Consider the following 14,825-nt stretch of genomic DNA (forward strand, 5'->3'; position numbering starts at 1 on the left):
ATGCAGGCATGTCTAGGGCAACCTGTGAGGACCCCTTTCTCGCACACACGGCCACGTCCCCAGGTTCTTGTTAAAAGCAGCAGTGATGGCTGCCACCGGTACCTCCGGACCTCCGATCAGTATTCAATGACTGTTCCGGGGTACCGACGGATAGGTAAGCCAGTGTTAGTGCTTTGTTACACGGGGGTAATTGGTTCAACAGTTGTCTGCCGGCAATTCCCCCCCCCCCCCTTTTAATGAATTGGAGGCACAACTGAGGCTCTTCCCGCTAACTCTGGTTTATACATATATATACTATACTAAGTGCGAGAGTTGCGGGTGCCACTTTTTTGAAATTTTCAAACTTTAAAGCGAAGAAGACTGTGATTGTGTATATTACACTTTCTTGTGTGAGGGCTGTTTGTTCAGTGTCAGAGCGTCTATGAGTAAGAATCATGCAGCAGACAGACTTGTCGTGATATAGCATTATCATGGACTTTGTTTTTCTGTTTGTTGCAGAGCGGGGCCCCCTTCCCTGAGTAGTGACCAGGTAGAGGTGAGGGTGACACCTAATTGTTATGGGTAAGTGTGTGTACTTTATAGACCATGTTGGAACCACTAATGGGTTCTTTATATGCCTTCGTAGATGAGAGAGGCAGATCTATTGAAAGTGAGTTAGGTGTGGATACCAATATCCTTAAAAAATCTTTATACAAATTGTTTTCTTTTCCAGGTTCCCGGTAATTATTTCCACTCCTGCCTAGTTGGACAATACCGGTGGAGTATATGAAATGTTTTATGTGACCTTTTTCACTGTATATATTTAAATTTTTCACAATTTATATGTAGCAGCAGCTTTATTTTTTTATTTTTGGTCCTGAGGAATGCCCCGATACTTGCAGATCTTTAAGAGGGGAGAAACATGTCGACCTATCACTCTGTCTGACATCTTGAGTACCACAAGTGTCGACATACTGCTTTTTAAATATGACAAGGGCACTCTGAGAATATAATTGGAATAGAGTTGCGTTAGTCATTTTTTAAGACACTCTTTTCTTCATTATTATTTTGCGCTGCACTTTTTTCTTCCTTTGTAACCCTCTTCACATAACATTCAGATGTGTCTTTAGGTTCCAGAGTGTTCTATGCGGAGCCATCAGCCATCCTTTAGTCCTTCCACCGACTAAGGCTATCCCAGTTAATTGCCTAGACTGGGTTGCCTTGTAGGAGAAGGCCAGATCCAAATGATGATAAATCACATCTTGTGAATGATGGGTTCTGGCAGAAGAGGCTCTCTTCTCCGACCTAGGAGGCTGTTGTCTTAGTGTTGTACATATACTGACCCTTGCCTTTCTCACTTCTTAACCTTTGCTCTAGACCCGAGGTGTTTTGTGTAAGTCGTATAAAAAAAATATGCATTAACAAATGCTGATTATCACTTCAAGTCTGTTCAGTTGGCTTGGTCATTGCGGGGTAGGGAAGCAAGAAAAAAAATGTGCTTTATGTACAAAATAATTGTGGGAGATTAATAATCCAGTGTGACGAACACAACTACGTGTACTTTTCAGATGTAAAATAGTCTCATGTATTCGAATGGAGCACTTCCTGGAAAAAATATGATACACCAAAGAGTTAATCGTATGAGGTGGACGAGTAATAATGCATGGGTGGAGCCAAAGCCCACTATATATTTGGTAGCAAAACATCAAGCAGAGGGTTATTATATCACGCCAGCTTTAAAAATGTAATTCAAAGAAACGAGAGCAGTTTATGTACAAAAATAATTTATTCCCTCCCACCATTCATTTAAAAGACTCCACCACTGAGATGTGCATACTTTTCCTCTCGCTATACCGGACCCTCCCCAGAAAGGCATGACAGACAACATGTAGACACACTTCAACAGACATTATAAAAAATAAAAAAAAATAAAAAGCCACTGCTTCGCAGCACAGGAATAGCCTTTAGCAAACCATCTATCTGGGGCCAACACAGTATGATGGTCCTGCCAACCCATGCTCTTGCGTAAAACACATTAAATATATAAACCACGTCAGTAAGTGCTATCGTCATAAATAGTGTAAAAAGCTTGACCATGGAGTACGCAAGACTGATAATATCGCTCCAAATTCCTCTTCTGGGCAATTGTCCCCATGGAAAAGTAAGTCTCCCCACCACAAAGGTCAATTGCGATTCAATACTTCCTGTAAGGTGTGGTTTTGCACACGAGATCAAATTACATGGCACAGACCAAGACAGACTAGAGCGTTGATCGAAGTGCGAACTCTGCGCGTGTTAAGAGGCCTGGAGCTGAGCGAAGAGCTTCCGGGGTGTGGCCGGTGCCCGCAGTTTTCCCTTCTGCGCGCAGTGGACAGGTTCCAGGACGCCCAATGTGAAGTTCTCCTTGTTGTCCGGGCCACACTGCTGGGCCTGCTTCCTGAAGTAACAGGGCCGGCACACAGCATGGTACTTATCAGAGCCACCGATCACCTCCACCTGTTGAAGGAGTTAGCACACTGTTTAGGCATTCTGTTTTCAAACTTAGATACTGGTAACAAAAAGGCCATGCATTAGAACTTCCAGTCTCCATTTTTCTTTTGAGAGTTGTGCATCCAGCAGCTGTGATAACAAGGACCTAATTTCTATTTAAACGTTTTTGCTGGACTCTAGCTTTACCGGATAAATCAACCTTTGATCGAACCAGGAGAGACTGCAAAGCCCCAGGAAGCTAAGCCCCATTCCACCGCAGTAGGATGACACCCATCTCAGGGAACTTGATTACCAAACATCAAATTGTCAAAGGAAATGCGTCCCTGCACCACCAGGAGAGACTGCAAAGCCCCAGGAAGCTAAGCCCCATTCCACCGCAGTAGGATGACACCCATCTCAGGGAACTTGATTACCAAACATCAAATTGTCAAAGGAAATGCGTCCCTGCACCCATACCCCAATCTAGCCCAACGTGCGCCTATCCATAAAATTAACTCTGTACAGAGAACAGATCGCTCCTTTACAGCTTGGTGTGTTCTTTCTAACACCTGTTAAGGGTCCAGTCCCTGTTTCAGGCAGGTAAGGCCTCCATTCTCCCACTGTAAACCCTGCAGCAGGATCAGGCTCTCCAATACAGGGTTTACCTGCTACTCCACTGGCACAGCAGCCCTTCAGCCTGCCAAAGTAGCAGGGCAAGTTAACCACATTTACTTTTTATAAGGCAACTATCCCAATAACAGTTATCTCAAAAGGGAGAAAAGAAAACAAATCTTGCTCCAGGGTGGTTCGGTTGAGTTAGATGGGGAACCCACTGTTTCCTGTGCATATGCAAATTTCTGAGTCGACTTGAATAGATTGCACCCTATCCAACTAGCAGAAAACAAGCAGCATTGATATTTCATCTAGTACGAAGCACTCAAGCAGCATTTTGAAGGTTTCTAGCATCAGCTGCCAACCACCCCTCCCACTATATTTGAACTTTTAGGTGTCAGTTTTTACATATGGAATTTCAGGTAATAGATAATTTGTGTATACTAATACTTTTTATGATGAATATAGCTGTAACTGATGAATTAATGATGTTACCCTTTAAAACATTGTCTGAGGGTGTGATTAGTAAAGTACTTTAGTTATGTCACATTTTAGTGAAGACACAAAATTTTATTGAGGAATGCAGTTGCTATAGTGTTTTGCTCATCCTGCCCCTATCAAGTTCCCTCTGCGAGTCTCCTCTTTCCAGTGTGCAACAAAACTTGATGCGACTGGTAATCTTCCTTTGCGAGCAGTGTGAACAAAACCTTCCAGTGTGCTGCTGATGTATCTTTCTGAAGGACACTTCCACTGGACGGTCCAATGCATGCTAGCTAGCACATTAGCTTTTGTTTGAGAAGGTTTCATATTGTATTTTACATATGCGGACGGCTGTTGAAACTAATGGAAGATTCCCAACTACCTTAAAAATGACTGTGTTAAACATTTAATGATCATCTCACTTCTGATCTGTCCAATCGCTAGTCATGCCATGTGGAATCTAGTTTTACTTAATGCATAAAAAAATAAAGGACACCAGAGTTGGGGGCCGGGAGCGACAGCAAGAGGATGATTCTCCTTTCCCCAACAAGATTCTGAGATGGAGAGACTTCCCTTTCCTACTACAGATGCTGTTAGTTTCTTTATGATTCTGGCAATTCGGTTGGAGGCGATTGTCCCTTGAACATGCAAACGGTTCTATTGTTCTGTTTATTTTTGGAATTTGATTTAGTTTTAGACTTTCTACCCTGTATCTGGCAATTACTGCAGGTATCTGTATTACCTATTTTGAGATTGCTGTAATAAAATGTACGTTTTAATTTAACTAAAACTCAGTTATTGAATGGCCCCAGTCACTATTTGATTTACTCTGCTAATTTTGTTGGGCCTGATGTAGTGGATGGGGCTATAACTTATCGCTAGGTCATGGGTGCTGGAGCAGAGGTGAATGAAATACTGGGGGTACAATGAATGAATAGGGTTCTGGCTTCAAAGTATTCTGAGCCTACAGAAACCAGTGATGGCCTTCACAGAAGACCAACGTTTGGGGGCCAATTCATCACAGATAGCTAGAAGACTTCTAATGCATATACCATGTTAAGCAGAAGCTCCACCACCTAGCAAGATGGACTTTATATCCCTTCTTTACATGTTTTTCATTGGAAGCCTTCCTTGTAAACGACTAGATATAAAACCAGCCTCCTCTTCATTCCACTGCCTTGCCAGGGTCACCAGAGACCCACCTCTAGCATTGCAAGTGAACGACAGTTGGCAATCTGGACAACTTTCTTCTATCTCTCCCAGATCTCCAAGGAGAAAGGAGCACATAGGAAGCTCTGTGCACTTGCCAACTGCCTTCTCCCCAATCAGCAGAGGAACCTTCAGACCCATGTTGACAAGCTGCTCAAACAGTCACTGTCACACAGAAACTGGACCCTTTTGGGCAGGGAGCCTATGTATATCTGTATGGTTGGGGGCTATTTTCAGGAGGCCAGGTTTTGTTTTCAATTGTTTGGAAGGCAGGCCATGGTACTTACAACTCCCCCATTGCTCCACCGCTGAGAGCGAGGTAAGGAATAAGATTTTCTACGGTGCCCTAAACAGCGTGACGTGCTAGAACAATGGAACCATTTTCATGCACTCCTATTTGCACGCTAAAACAAATTCCCATAATAGTAGCAGCTCTTTTGAGAGCACGAGGGATACCAAAGATGTGTTACCTCCTTCTCAGCACCCAGTCTCATTGTGTAAGAAGCTTCGCGGTAACACTCCATACACACCGCATTCAACTTGACCACGCTCTCTGCCAAGGGTACAAGGCTCAGGATGTTGCCAAAGGCCTGGTGAGAATAAAGACACATTAAAACCCAAACAGAGTTTAGCATCTATGTACAAAGAGTTATCCACTACCCACCTTCCTCTGGAAGGTTCCGTCCAGGGCTGCCACGATCACAGTCTTTCCTGCATTAGCCATTTCTTCACAGAACTCCACAGTATCAGGAAACTAAAAGAAGAGAACAGTTAGTTCTTATTCAAATGGTGGCTTTGTAAAGCATACAACCAATCACAGGAGATTTGGCTCACAAGCTGACACAAAAGGAAGTTGTGAAATTAATAAAAGATGCAATTTATTTGAAAGGGCGGGAAGGTTAACATACACATCAATGCTTTCAACAGAAGCCTCTACAAAGGAAGCTACTTCAGAACAAACAATTTTCAAATCAGGAAAACAGACGGTAAATATGTTGATCTTTATGGCTAGCTACTAAGCAATGTTTGTGTAGAGACAAGGAATGTATCTTCCAGAGTGAGATACTTGTGAAGAGGTTGCTGCCACCCAAGAAGGTAGCTTCCTGATCAAAAGATAAACCATGAGCAAGATCACAGCCCAAGTTCCCCTGCTTTAGATATTGGATGGGATGCTTGCAGTCGATTAATCAAAAACAACAAGCATTGGCAAAGCGTATACAAGAGCTATTGGCTTGACCAGTATGTTTTAGCAATGTTGTACACCAGAGTGGCATAGAGTGCAGTGGCGTATCGTAGATTGTTTCAGAGTAGAGTTAAGTGGAATAGAGTGGAGTGGTACAGAGCAGTGGTGGAGAGTGCAGAGTAGTTCAGAGTAGAGGCATGAGTTCAGTGGCACAGAGTAGAACGTCAGAGTGCAGCGCTGCAGAGTGGGGTAGAGTGCATTGGCATAGAGTGCAGCAATGGGTACAGTGCACTGGCATGGAGTGCAGCATTGCAGGGTGGGGTAGAATGCACTGGAATGGAGTGCTGTATTGCAGAGTGCAGAAGAGTGGTGGAGGATAGAGTGCAGTGGTATAAAGTAATGGCGTAGATTGTTCCAGAGCAGAGTGGCGCAGGGTAGAGTGGAGGGGTGCAGAGTGCAGTGGCCCATAGTAGAATTCAGTGGCACAGTGCAGAAGAGTTCAGTGACAGTAGAATGTTAATAAAGTAAAGTGGCATAGTGTGCAGTGTTACAAAGTAATTGGCTTAGGTGATCTGGCATAGAGTGCAGTGTTGCAGAGGGGCACAGACTGGCGTTGCGTGCACTGGCATGGAGTGCAGCGGTGCAAGTGGCGTTGTGTGCACTGGCAGAGTTCAGCGCTGTAGAGTGGGTAGGGGCACTGGCAGAGTGCAGGAGAGTGCAGAATAGTGGTGCATGGTAGAGTACAGTGGCATAGAAAAGTGGCGTAGATTGTTTCAAAGTAGAGTGGTGCAGAGTGCACTGGCATCAGGTGCAGTGGCATATCGTGCAGCGGTGTAGAGTGTACTGGCATTGAAAAAAGCAGTAGCATACAAGAGTGGTGCAGAGTAGAGTGCAGTGCTGTGGAGTGTAGTTCAATAGAGTGGCATAGAATAGATTGTATCAGAGTACAGTGAAGTAGTATACAGTAGTGTTGTGCAGTGGTATAGAGTGACATGAAGGGCTTTGGTGTAAAGTGCAATGGCGCAAAGTAGAGTGGCATAGAGAGCAATGGCGTAGAGTACAGCGGTGCAAAGTAGAATAGTGGCATAGAATGCAGTGACGTCAAATAGCATGGCGTAGAGTGATTTGGTGCAGAGTAGATGGCGTAGAGTGCATTGGTTTTGGGTAAAGTGGTGTAGAGTACAGTGACGCAGAGTTTCAATGGCGAAAGGTGCACTGATGCATAGAGTAGTGTGGGGTAGTGTATTGGCATAATGTAGAGGAGTGCAGTGGTGCAGAGAAGAGTGCAGTGATGCGTAGTGTGGAGACAGGTTACGTGCTATGGTAACGTACTGCCATTACAAACAACAACTTCAATTGAAATGACCATTACAATGGCACATACAGTTTTACTGATAAAAGTATACAGCGCACAAATGATAATGTGTGGAAATATCACCTCCTAATGTATTGATTTGATAGTCAGCACAGTTCATCTACAAACATTTAAATTTTGTTGAGCTAGAATAAAAACGTTTGTGCAGCTTGCCCCAAGCAGGACCCCACTAGCCAGCATGACTGTCACATAAATACTCACTGAAGTCAGAGAAAGAAAAATAAACACCAACCTCCCTGGAAGACGCAACCTGACATTTGACCTCTGTCTTCGAATGCTGAGCAAACGTGACCCAATAAGAACAAGATTTAGAGGCGGGTTTACAGAAAGCAAGCTTGTGGAATATGGTAAACTAGGTGTGGTCAACAAGAAGGACGAACTCAAGCTTGACAGCCAATAAAGTCAGAAAATGGGGGTTCCAACCCACAAAGTCAATGGTGAGCAAAGGGCGGAATGCATTCCTAGGTCAACTTTCTAAATGTCCCCAAGAGGTCTTTAGCAAATCATTCTAGTAGGTTGCCACCGAAAAAGGAAGCCAACTAACATGGTAACAAATGAAGCATGCTTAATTTGCTATATTATGCAACTGTTTAACCCCTTCCGTGCTCATGACGAGCTGAGCTCGTCATGAGTTGCGCCGCTCGCATGCTCATGACGAGCTCAGCTCGTCATGTAACGCGGCTTTTGAAAAAAAGCTGCACAGTGCGAAAATAGCGGCCGCACGCATGCGGTTAAGAACGTTCAGTCTGGGCTTTCAAACGCCACGTGGAGGTGGTTGATGTTGCCCAGATTACAGTGTTGAGGCTCAACACCCCAGGAAACTCCAGTCTGGAATACCCAAAGGCAATGGGACACATTTCAGGGAACAAGAGGCCACTGACAGAGGATCCAGTCTGCAAGACGATATGTAGTGGCTACATTTTACAATCAAACTACAATAACTATGGATAATCTCCATGCTGTGAAACCAGAGCCTACAGGGCATCGAGGGCGAGTTGGCCTCATATCAAATCCTTGTAGTGAGAATACAGGATCAACTGCAGACATTGCTATGTTAGCATAAGTGAGGTATATGCTTAAATGCCATTTTGCTGCCTTTGCATGAGACTCTATATGGCTCTCGTAAATAACCTGCTTGTGCTCTTTCACATGAGAACTGTTTGTTTTTCACAAATCTAGGCGCACTCTGTACCCTCAGTCTGCACATCGTGTCCATGGTTGAATAACAATGTATGCTGTTAATTCATGTTGATCAGTCCCACTCCCATTAGACATACCAGAAAACGCAGCTGCTCAAACGCGGGTGCTTTTAATATTGCATTTGCATACATGAGGGGGCAATTGAAGACAACCTTTCCAAAATCAAGGAGCTGTTCTTGTTGTGGGATGTGGTTCATTCCATCTGATCTTGGAGGTATGAGGTCCCCTGTCAAAGCCTAGAGGTCTTCTTTTATTATTAATTAAAACTAGCTCCGAGCACGGGGAGGGTGGTAACAGCACTATAATCCTGTATGAGGGCTAGAACAAAAGTGTTCTTGATTCCCACTATTCCGGAGAGGTTTCCTAAGTCGCATGTTCTAGGTTGTCTAATCATTGGTAGCTTCGCTGTAGCACGGAGAACGAACGAGACACTAATGCTAGTCGGATCAGGGTTCTGGGCACTGAGGTGGGTTTTTTAGTACACCGAGGTCCTGGGTCCCTGCGCAAAGTTCTGTGCATGAGCAGAATCTCAGGGAACAATAGGCCACTGACAGAGGATCCAGTTAGCAAGACAATATGTAGTGGCTACATTTTACAATCAAACTACAATAACTATGGATAATCTCCATGCTGTGAAATCAGAGGCTAAGGGGCATCAAGGGTGAGTTGGCCTCAAATCAAATCCTCTCACCCAAAAAAAGCCACCACAGTGAATTTATATTATTTTAGAGTTCTACAACATTTTGTTACTGCACAATTATCAGTTTATTTCTAAACACTCACAAAAGTTTGACCTCAGAGACCTACTAGGTGTCATGCTTCAACATATGCCTTTGTAGTTTTTATGGAATCTCTAAACCCAAAGGTGAACCGTAAAAAATACGCACAGAAGAAAAACATGTTTTGGTGTGTGGTCCCAAGAATAGAAGTCCAAAACATTTAAGGTACAGGGCATTGTGGTTGAGAAAGTGCCAAGCTTCTCAGACTTGGTAATCGTTTTTAATTCCCAGCTCACTTGGGATCCTCTAGTGGTACTAAGAAATAAACAGACCACCGGAGCTATAAAGACTCTTTTCTGTTATGCTGCCTATTTGGGTTAAAGAGAGGATAGCCTTATATAAAGCAAAATGCCTCACGATTGCTTCTTACGGGGCAAGAGTTTGGTAATACAGCAATTGCTCCAAGGGGTAGAGGATACTTCTATAGGAAGGTTTTTAATTGGTACCCAAAGGTTCATCTGCGTCCTTCTGCCATCACAAAGTGGGCTTAGGACACATTGAAGACAGGCATTGTTTGGCTCCCTTACTTCTATGGGCAAAGATATGGCTTACCCGAGAAATCGAATTTACAAAGTCCATTATTCTAGATGGTCTTCTTTTATTAAATATTGATTTTATTCCTTGGTTCAGTTACCTTAAACTAACATTTCAGGAATTGGACCTAGCTGATTTTTATCTTAATCCTTCTACTTGCCCCTGCAAGCAAAATCTATTATTTAAACTGCTTATGGGAAGTGAGTGCAAAGCATTTACAGTTGCTGAATCAGTTATTTAAATCACCTGACTGTGTGAGAGTTTGCCATGGAACCTCAACCGTATCTTATTTACAAATCTGCAACATAGATAAAATCTATCTTCCACATGTCCTCAATACATTTTCTGGTCACATTCTTGCAGCAATGCGAATGGACAAATAATCTTTCATTGTGCCCATGTAATAACGTGGAAAAACAAAGCACTCTAACCTTTACCTCGTTTTGTGCCCTGTATAAAACAGAGATAGATTTTGGTTACCTTTAGTGAGGGCTCATCGCCCCGTTTCTTAAATTGAAGGTTTTAGGTTTCTGCTTTCTCTGTATTCTCCGGATATCTGTTACTGTGTCCTCAATGTCATTAAAGGAGCGATCACACTCAGAAACTCAATGTCATTAAAGGAGCGATCACACTCAGAAAGAGGTATGGATAAGAGGGACAGTTTGTGTTTTAAAGTCATTCGAATATAACATTTTGCAATCATTTAATTTTAAGAATATTTTAATGGACAACTGGTTTAACCAAAATGATAATGTAATTTTATATGAATTGTAGTAACTGTGATACTGATGTTTAATTGTTTTATGTCTGAAATACTTTTATGATTCATATATGAAATTGAATTAAGATGGTTTGACTTGACACTTGTTTTGATTACAAGCAAAAGAAAGCTAGTGCATTGCCACTAACTAAATACTCTAGATAAAAGATTAGTTTAAAAACACTTGGCTGCAGAAACCAAACAAATACTCACAAATTGGCCTTCATCAATCCCAATTACAGAGCAGCTTAAAGCAAGATGATAGACTTCGCAAAGGCGGGAGGCTGCAACTGCTTCCATCGTGTTCCTAAAAAATAAGTCAAGGTTTCATTTGAGACAGGAACATCAATAGCAGCTCGATGTGTATGTATATATATATATATATATATATATATACACACACACACACACACATACATATATACACATATATATACATACATATATATATATATATACACACACACACAAAATATTTGCACACACAATCACTACAACCAAAAATCAATACAAATCCTATTGCTTAACTCATTGCAGCATAACTGCACGGCCTCTTTTTACAACTTTTATGTATTAAAGTTTATGAAGTAGTCTTTTGCACAAAGGCAATTAAACATGGATCATCAGGAGGACATAAGAAACAGCTTGCATGTCTAAGGTACACTGCTGTAGTCCATCAGGTGCTAGTTTAAGCTACATCCCCTTGAAATCTAATAGTTGCAGATGCTTAAAATGAAATTGTATGTATTCAAATGTAATCTTAGGTTGTAAACCCACTATAAAACAATGTGGACAGAGCAGGAAGGAGAAATGGAAACTAATATTTTTCAGCCTTTAATGTTTCAAGTTACTTCACATCAGTCTAGTAACTAGCCATACCGATCTTTTCCTATAACCTAGTTTTAAAGACCCGTTTTGATAAAGAAACCTATTGCCATAGGTCAAGTAACTGACATCTATTTGGGACAATTAACCCTGCCGTTTCCAACCAAAGTGCTTTCAATAGCTGAATTCCTAACCCTGGGCGTAGTTCGCGTAGCTACTTGAAGTGCACTTCACAAGCTACGCGAACTACGTAGTGCACTGTGCAAAATGCTGTTCGCACCGATTGCAGTGCCAGATGCTTGTCCGCACTGTGCAATCATTGCAAACCGCATCTTGCACAGTGCAAGCGGTCGTTTTCTACCGCTCTAGTCAATTTGTACTCGAACTGCAGCTTTATCAACGCGTACTGGTAGTTTCTTATCGCGAGCATAAGCGACCACTCGCAATGAGAAACCAGACCTCCCTGCATTGAGAATCTCGCCGGAGGTTTTTTTCCCATGCTCGTGATCGCCAACTTGATGTTGTTGATCGCGAACGAGGAAAAAAAAAAAAAGGCTTGCCGGGATAATATTTTGCTCGCTCGCGGTCGCCAACTTAACATGGAGGGCCACGAGCAAGCAAAAAATGCCTACTATGATACGTGTTTTTGCACTGTGCTACGTGCAATTTGCATAGCGCGTAGTTGTGCAAACTACGCGAGCATAGTACCACGCCCAGGGTTACAATTTCCATGTGTGGAGCCTAGGTGCCATAAATCATGGTATGCCTGAACCACTAGATATGAGATTTCTAGTCACTTTAGTGCGAGCCCTGGCAGACGCTAGAGTGCTCTCACAAGGGCTGAATCGTGTTCTCAATAGCGTACATAAGATTTATTAGACCCTTACTGCAAACAAGAACAATTCTCATAGCACATGCATTCTTTTCTGCCCCAAAAAGTTTTTACAAGTAGAAATTTCAACCACCGTGTTGACAGTTAAAGCATATTAATCCTCATAAATTAGTGAGCACTGTGCATCAAGGTCCATTAAATGACAACTCCAGCAAAGGCACGTCAGCCCTAAGTAAGTACATATGGAGACCTCAATCTTCACCTTGGATCTACCAGTAGAACCTGGTTCCTCCCTAGCCCCATTGTTTCTTAAACACCCATTTTAAGATGACATGTTGTTACAGGCACCGGATCCAAGAAAAGCTGCAGTGCAAGTAGTGTTTATCGATCCATCCAGTGTAGATGATTTGATCAATTTCCTATCTCTCAACTTTGACAGGACAGAAGTCTGAACAAAATGCAGGCATATCAGTAATGTGACGATTAAATGAACCCGTACAGTACCAAGGAAGAGCAGACTTAAAACAAATGAGAAATTTTGTACTGGTGGAAGTACCCTTATCGTTGGATACACATAAAATGGGTGGGGATGTTGTGACGCATGTTCTGTTGGGTAAAACTGCTGGTATTCATAATACAGCAGAAAACAATCTGGTCTTTAATCATGAACAAATGACACTCACCTGTCATGCGTAGCTAATCCATTCGCAGAATAGCGAACATCCTTGTCATATTTCACGACCAGGCACTTGTACTGTGCAATCTGAAAGCGGCGGACTCTGCGCATCAGCTCTGTACTGAAACGGGTGAGGTAGTGAAATCACGTTAAAAAGATGTTCATGGCTTCGGCAGCAAAATAAGCATTCTATTTATCAAGTTTCTCAGGCGGTATGCCTTGCCATAACATATGCCATGCTACATCCTACTTATGTAATGGTAGTAAGCCTTCTGAAGTGCTGTCTAGGTGGCACGACAAAAAGTGCCAATCAGGAGAGGCAGGGGTATTTCTATCCCCAGCAGCAACCATAGGGCCAGTAATAAGACAGTCATGGCATACAAGGCTCGAGCAGATGGAGTTAGAAAATAAAACTCTCAATATCGTCTGTCTATCCGGCGGAAGATAAACACAATGATGGTTTCTATCGCTCAGAGGGGGCTACCATAAACAGGAAGTGCATGCAAGATGATCACCCTTCCCAGATAGGGTAACTGGCCCATCCCAGCGAGCATAGGCAAGAAAGAACGGTTTTATAGCTCCCAAGTAATACAAATGAGGCACAGACACATCATGCAGGGCTTCTCAAGGACCTTAAAAGGCAAACAAAAGTTCAAAAAAGCTTCCAGGCCGTACAAATGGCGGGCATTTTCAACAGAAACCATGCAAGGAGGGTGAACTGGAATCAAGCCACTCACCTCTTCCCAGAGAACATGGGTCCAAAAATCACCTGTAAAAGGAGGACAATAATTTTGGTTAACATTCGCGTTATCAGAAGTGCCGATGCAAACTAAGCCCAACCACCCTCAGAATGATATGCAAATCCACCGTTTACAGACTGCATTACTTCTGTGGGGCTTTTATATTTTTTGTAAATGGCAATGCTACGCAGGACCGCACTAGGAGAGCGTCTAGCATCCCCGTCATCGTCCTTCCCGCCCTAACACAGCCCTTCCACAGACTAAACCGACTAGTCAGAATTTCCTTGGTACCAATGTACCATAGTGTAGCCCGAATCCAGAGATTATTAAAAATGAAACATTTTCACACCCACGTCGTAATTCCATCAGTACTACTCCATTACAAAAAAACATTGCGTTAATCAAGGGAGTTTTGCATTAAATTACAACAACAAATAGTGTGAGAAATGAATTAGAACCTTCGTTTTAATTTCGATTTATTGCAGATTTCAAAACCTCATCCAGTGGCAGCAGGAATTTTAGATCACCCAGCGTGGCAAAGTGAGATAAAGGTAATGGACCACTCTCAACCAAGTATTTTACAAGCATCCACTACCATCCCACACGGGCGATCACTCCATCCCAGCTCCCCTTTTCATCAGTGCCCTTCCCTCTTCTAAACTCATCCCTGCTCTGGGACGTATGCCAGCTCCCGCTCTCCCAGTACCTGGATCTGTCCTCGGACCTTGCTGGGGGAGCCGGGGGTCACCTCCGGCACGTTAAGGCAGTTCATCCTGAATCTCTCTGCTCTTTTCTCAGATTGGGCTGAATCTGGTTTCAGCTCTCTTGAAGTGGCGGACTCGGCTAAGCACGCTCCTTTGTTTGCAAGCTACAGGCGCAGCGATGGACTCCAGGAGCAGATTTTCCACCTTTCCAACTTGCACAAATGCCCACTATCAAAATCCCCGCGCAGTCTCCCATTTACGAAACCAGCCAGCCAATCGTTGGGCATGCTGGCACTTCCTCAAAGAGAATGTGACCAATCAGCACAATGTAAGGAAGGCGGGATCCGGATACTTTTGGAAGTGAGAACTAATGCCCCAAACAGAATAGAAGAAAGACTACCAGGGGTATGCGGTATTCCTAGTTTTGTTGCTGAGCTGCCCCTCACAGCACTTTCTCCCCTTCAAAAT

The 14,825-nt window shown here is 43.1% G+C and overlaps 1 protein-coding gene across 1 annotated transcript; it reads right to left on the reverse strand.

The window, feature by feature from the left end:
- Positions 1-1,636: 1,636 nt before the first annotated feature.
- TK1 (thymidine kinase 1) lies at positions 1,637-14,589 on the reverse strand. The gene is made up of 7 exons (XM_078650759.1): positions 14,360-14,589; positions 13,651-13,682; positions 12,921-13,034; positions 10,794-10,887; positions 5,414-5,503; positions 5,220-5,339; positions 1,637-2,475 (listed from the first exon to the last, which is right to left on the reverse strand). Exons 1-7 carry the CDS (start codon positions 14,423-14,425, stop codon positions 2,275-2,277), a joined length of 717 nt encoding a protein of 238 aa, XP_078506885.1. The 5' UTR covers positions 14,426-14,589; the 3' UTR covers positions 1,637-2,274.
- Positions 14,590-14,825: the final 236 nt, after the last annotated feature.

This window comes from Lissotriton helveticus, chromosome 7, assembly GCF_964261635.1.
Source record: "Lissotriton helveticus chromosome 7, aLisHel1.1, whole genome shotgun sequence".
Taxonomy (NCBI): domain Eukaryota; kingdom Metazoa; phylum Chordata; class Amphibia; order Caudata; family Salamandridae; genus Lissotriton; species Lissotriton helveticus.

Excerpts from the sequence above, each read along its gene's own strand:
- TK1 (XM_078650759.1), bottom strand. The coding sequence starts at position 14,425 with ATGAACTGCCTTAACGTGCCGGAGGTGACCCCCGGCTCCCCCAGCAAG. Across the intron at positions 5,504-10,793 it reads GGATTGATGAAGGCCAATTT|TTTCCTGATACTGTGGAGTT; the intron begins GTGAGTATTTGT and ends CTCTTCTTTTAG. Across the intron at positions 2,476-5,219 it reads GACTGGGTGCTGAGAAGGAG|GTGGAGGTGATCGGTGGCTC; the intron begins GTAACACATCTT and ends CTCCTTCAACAG.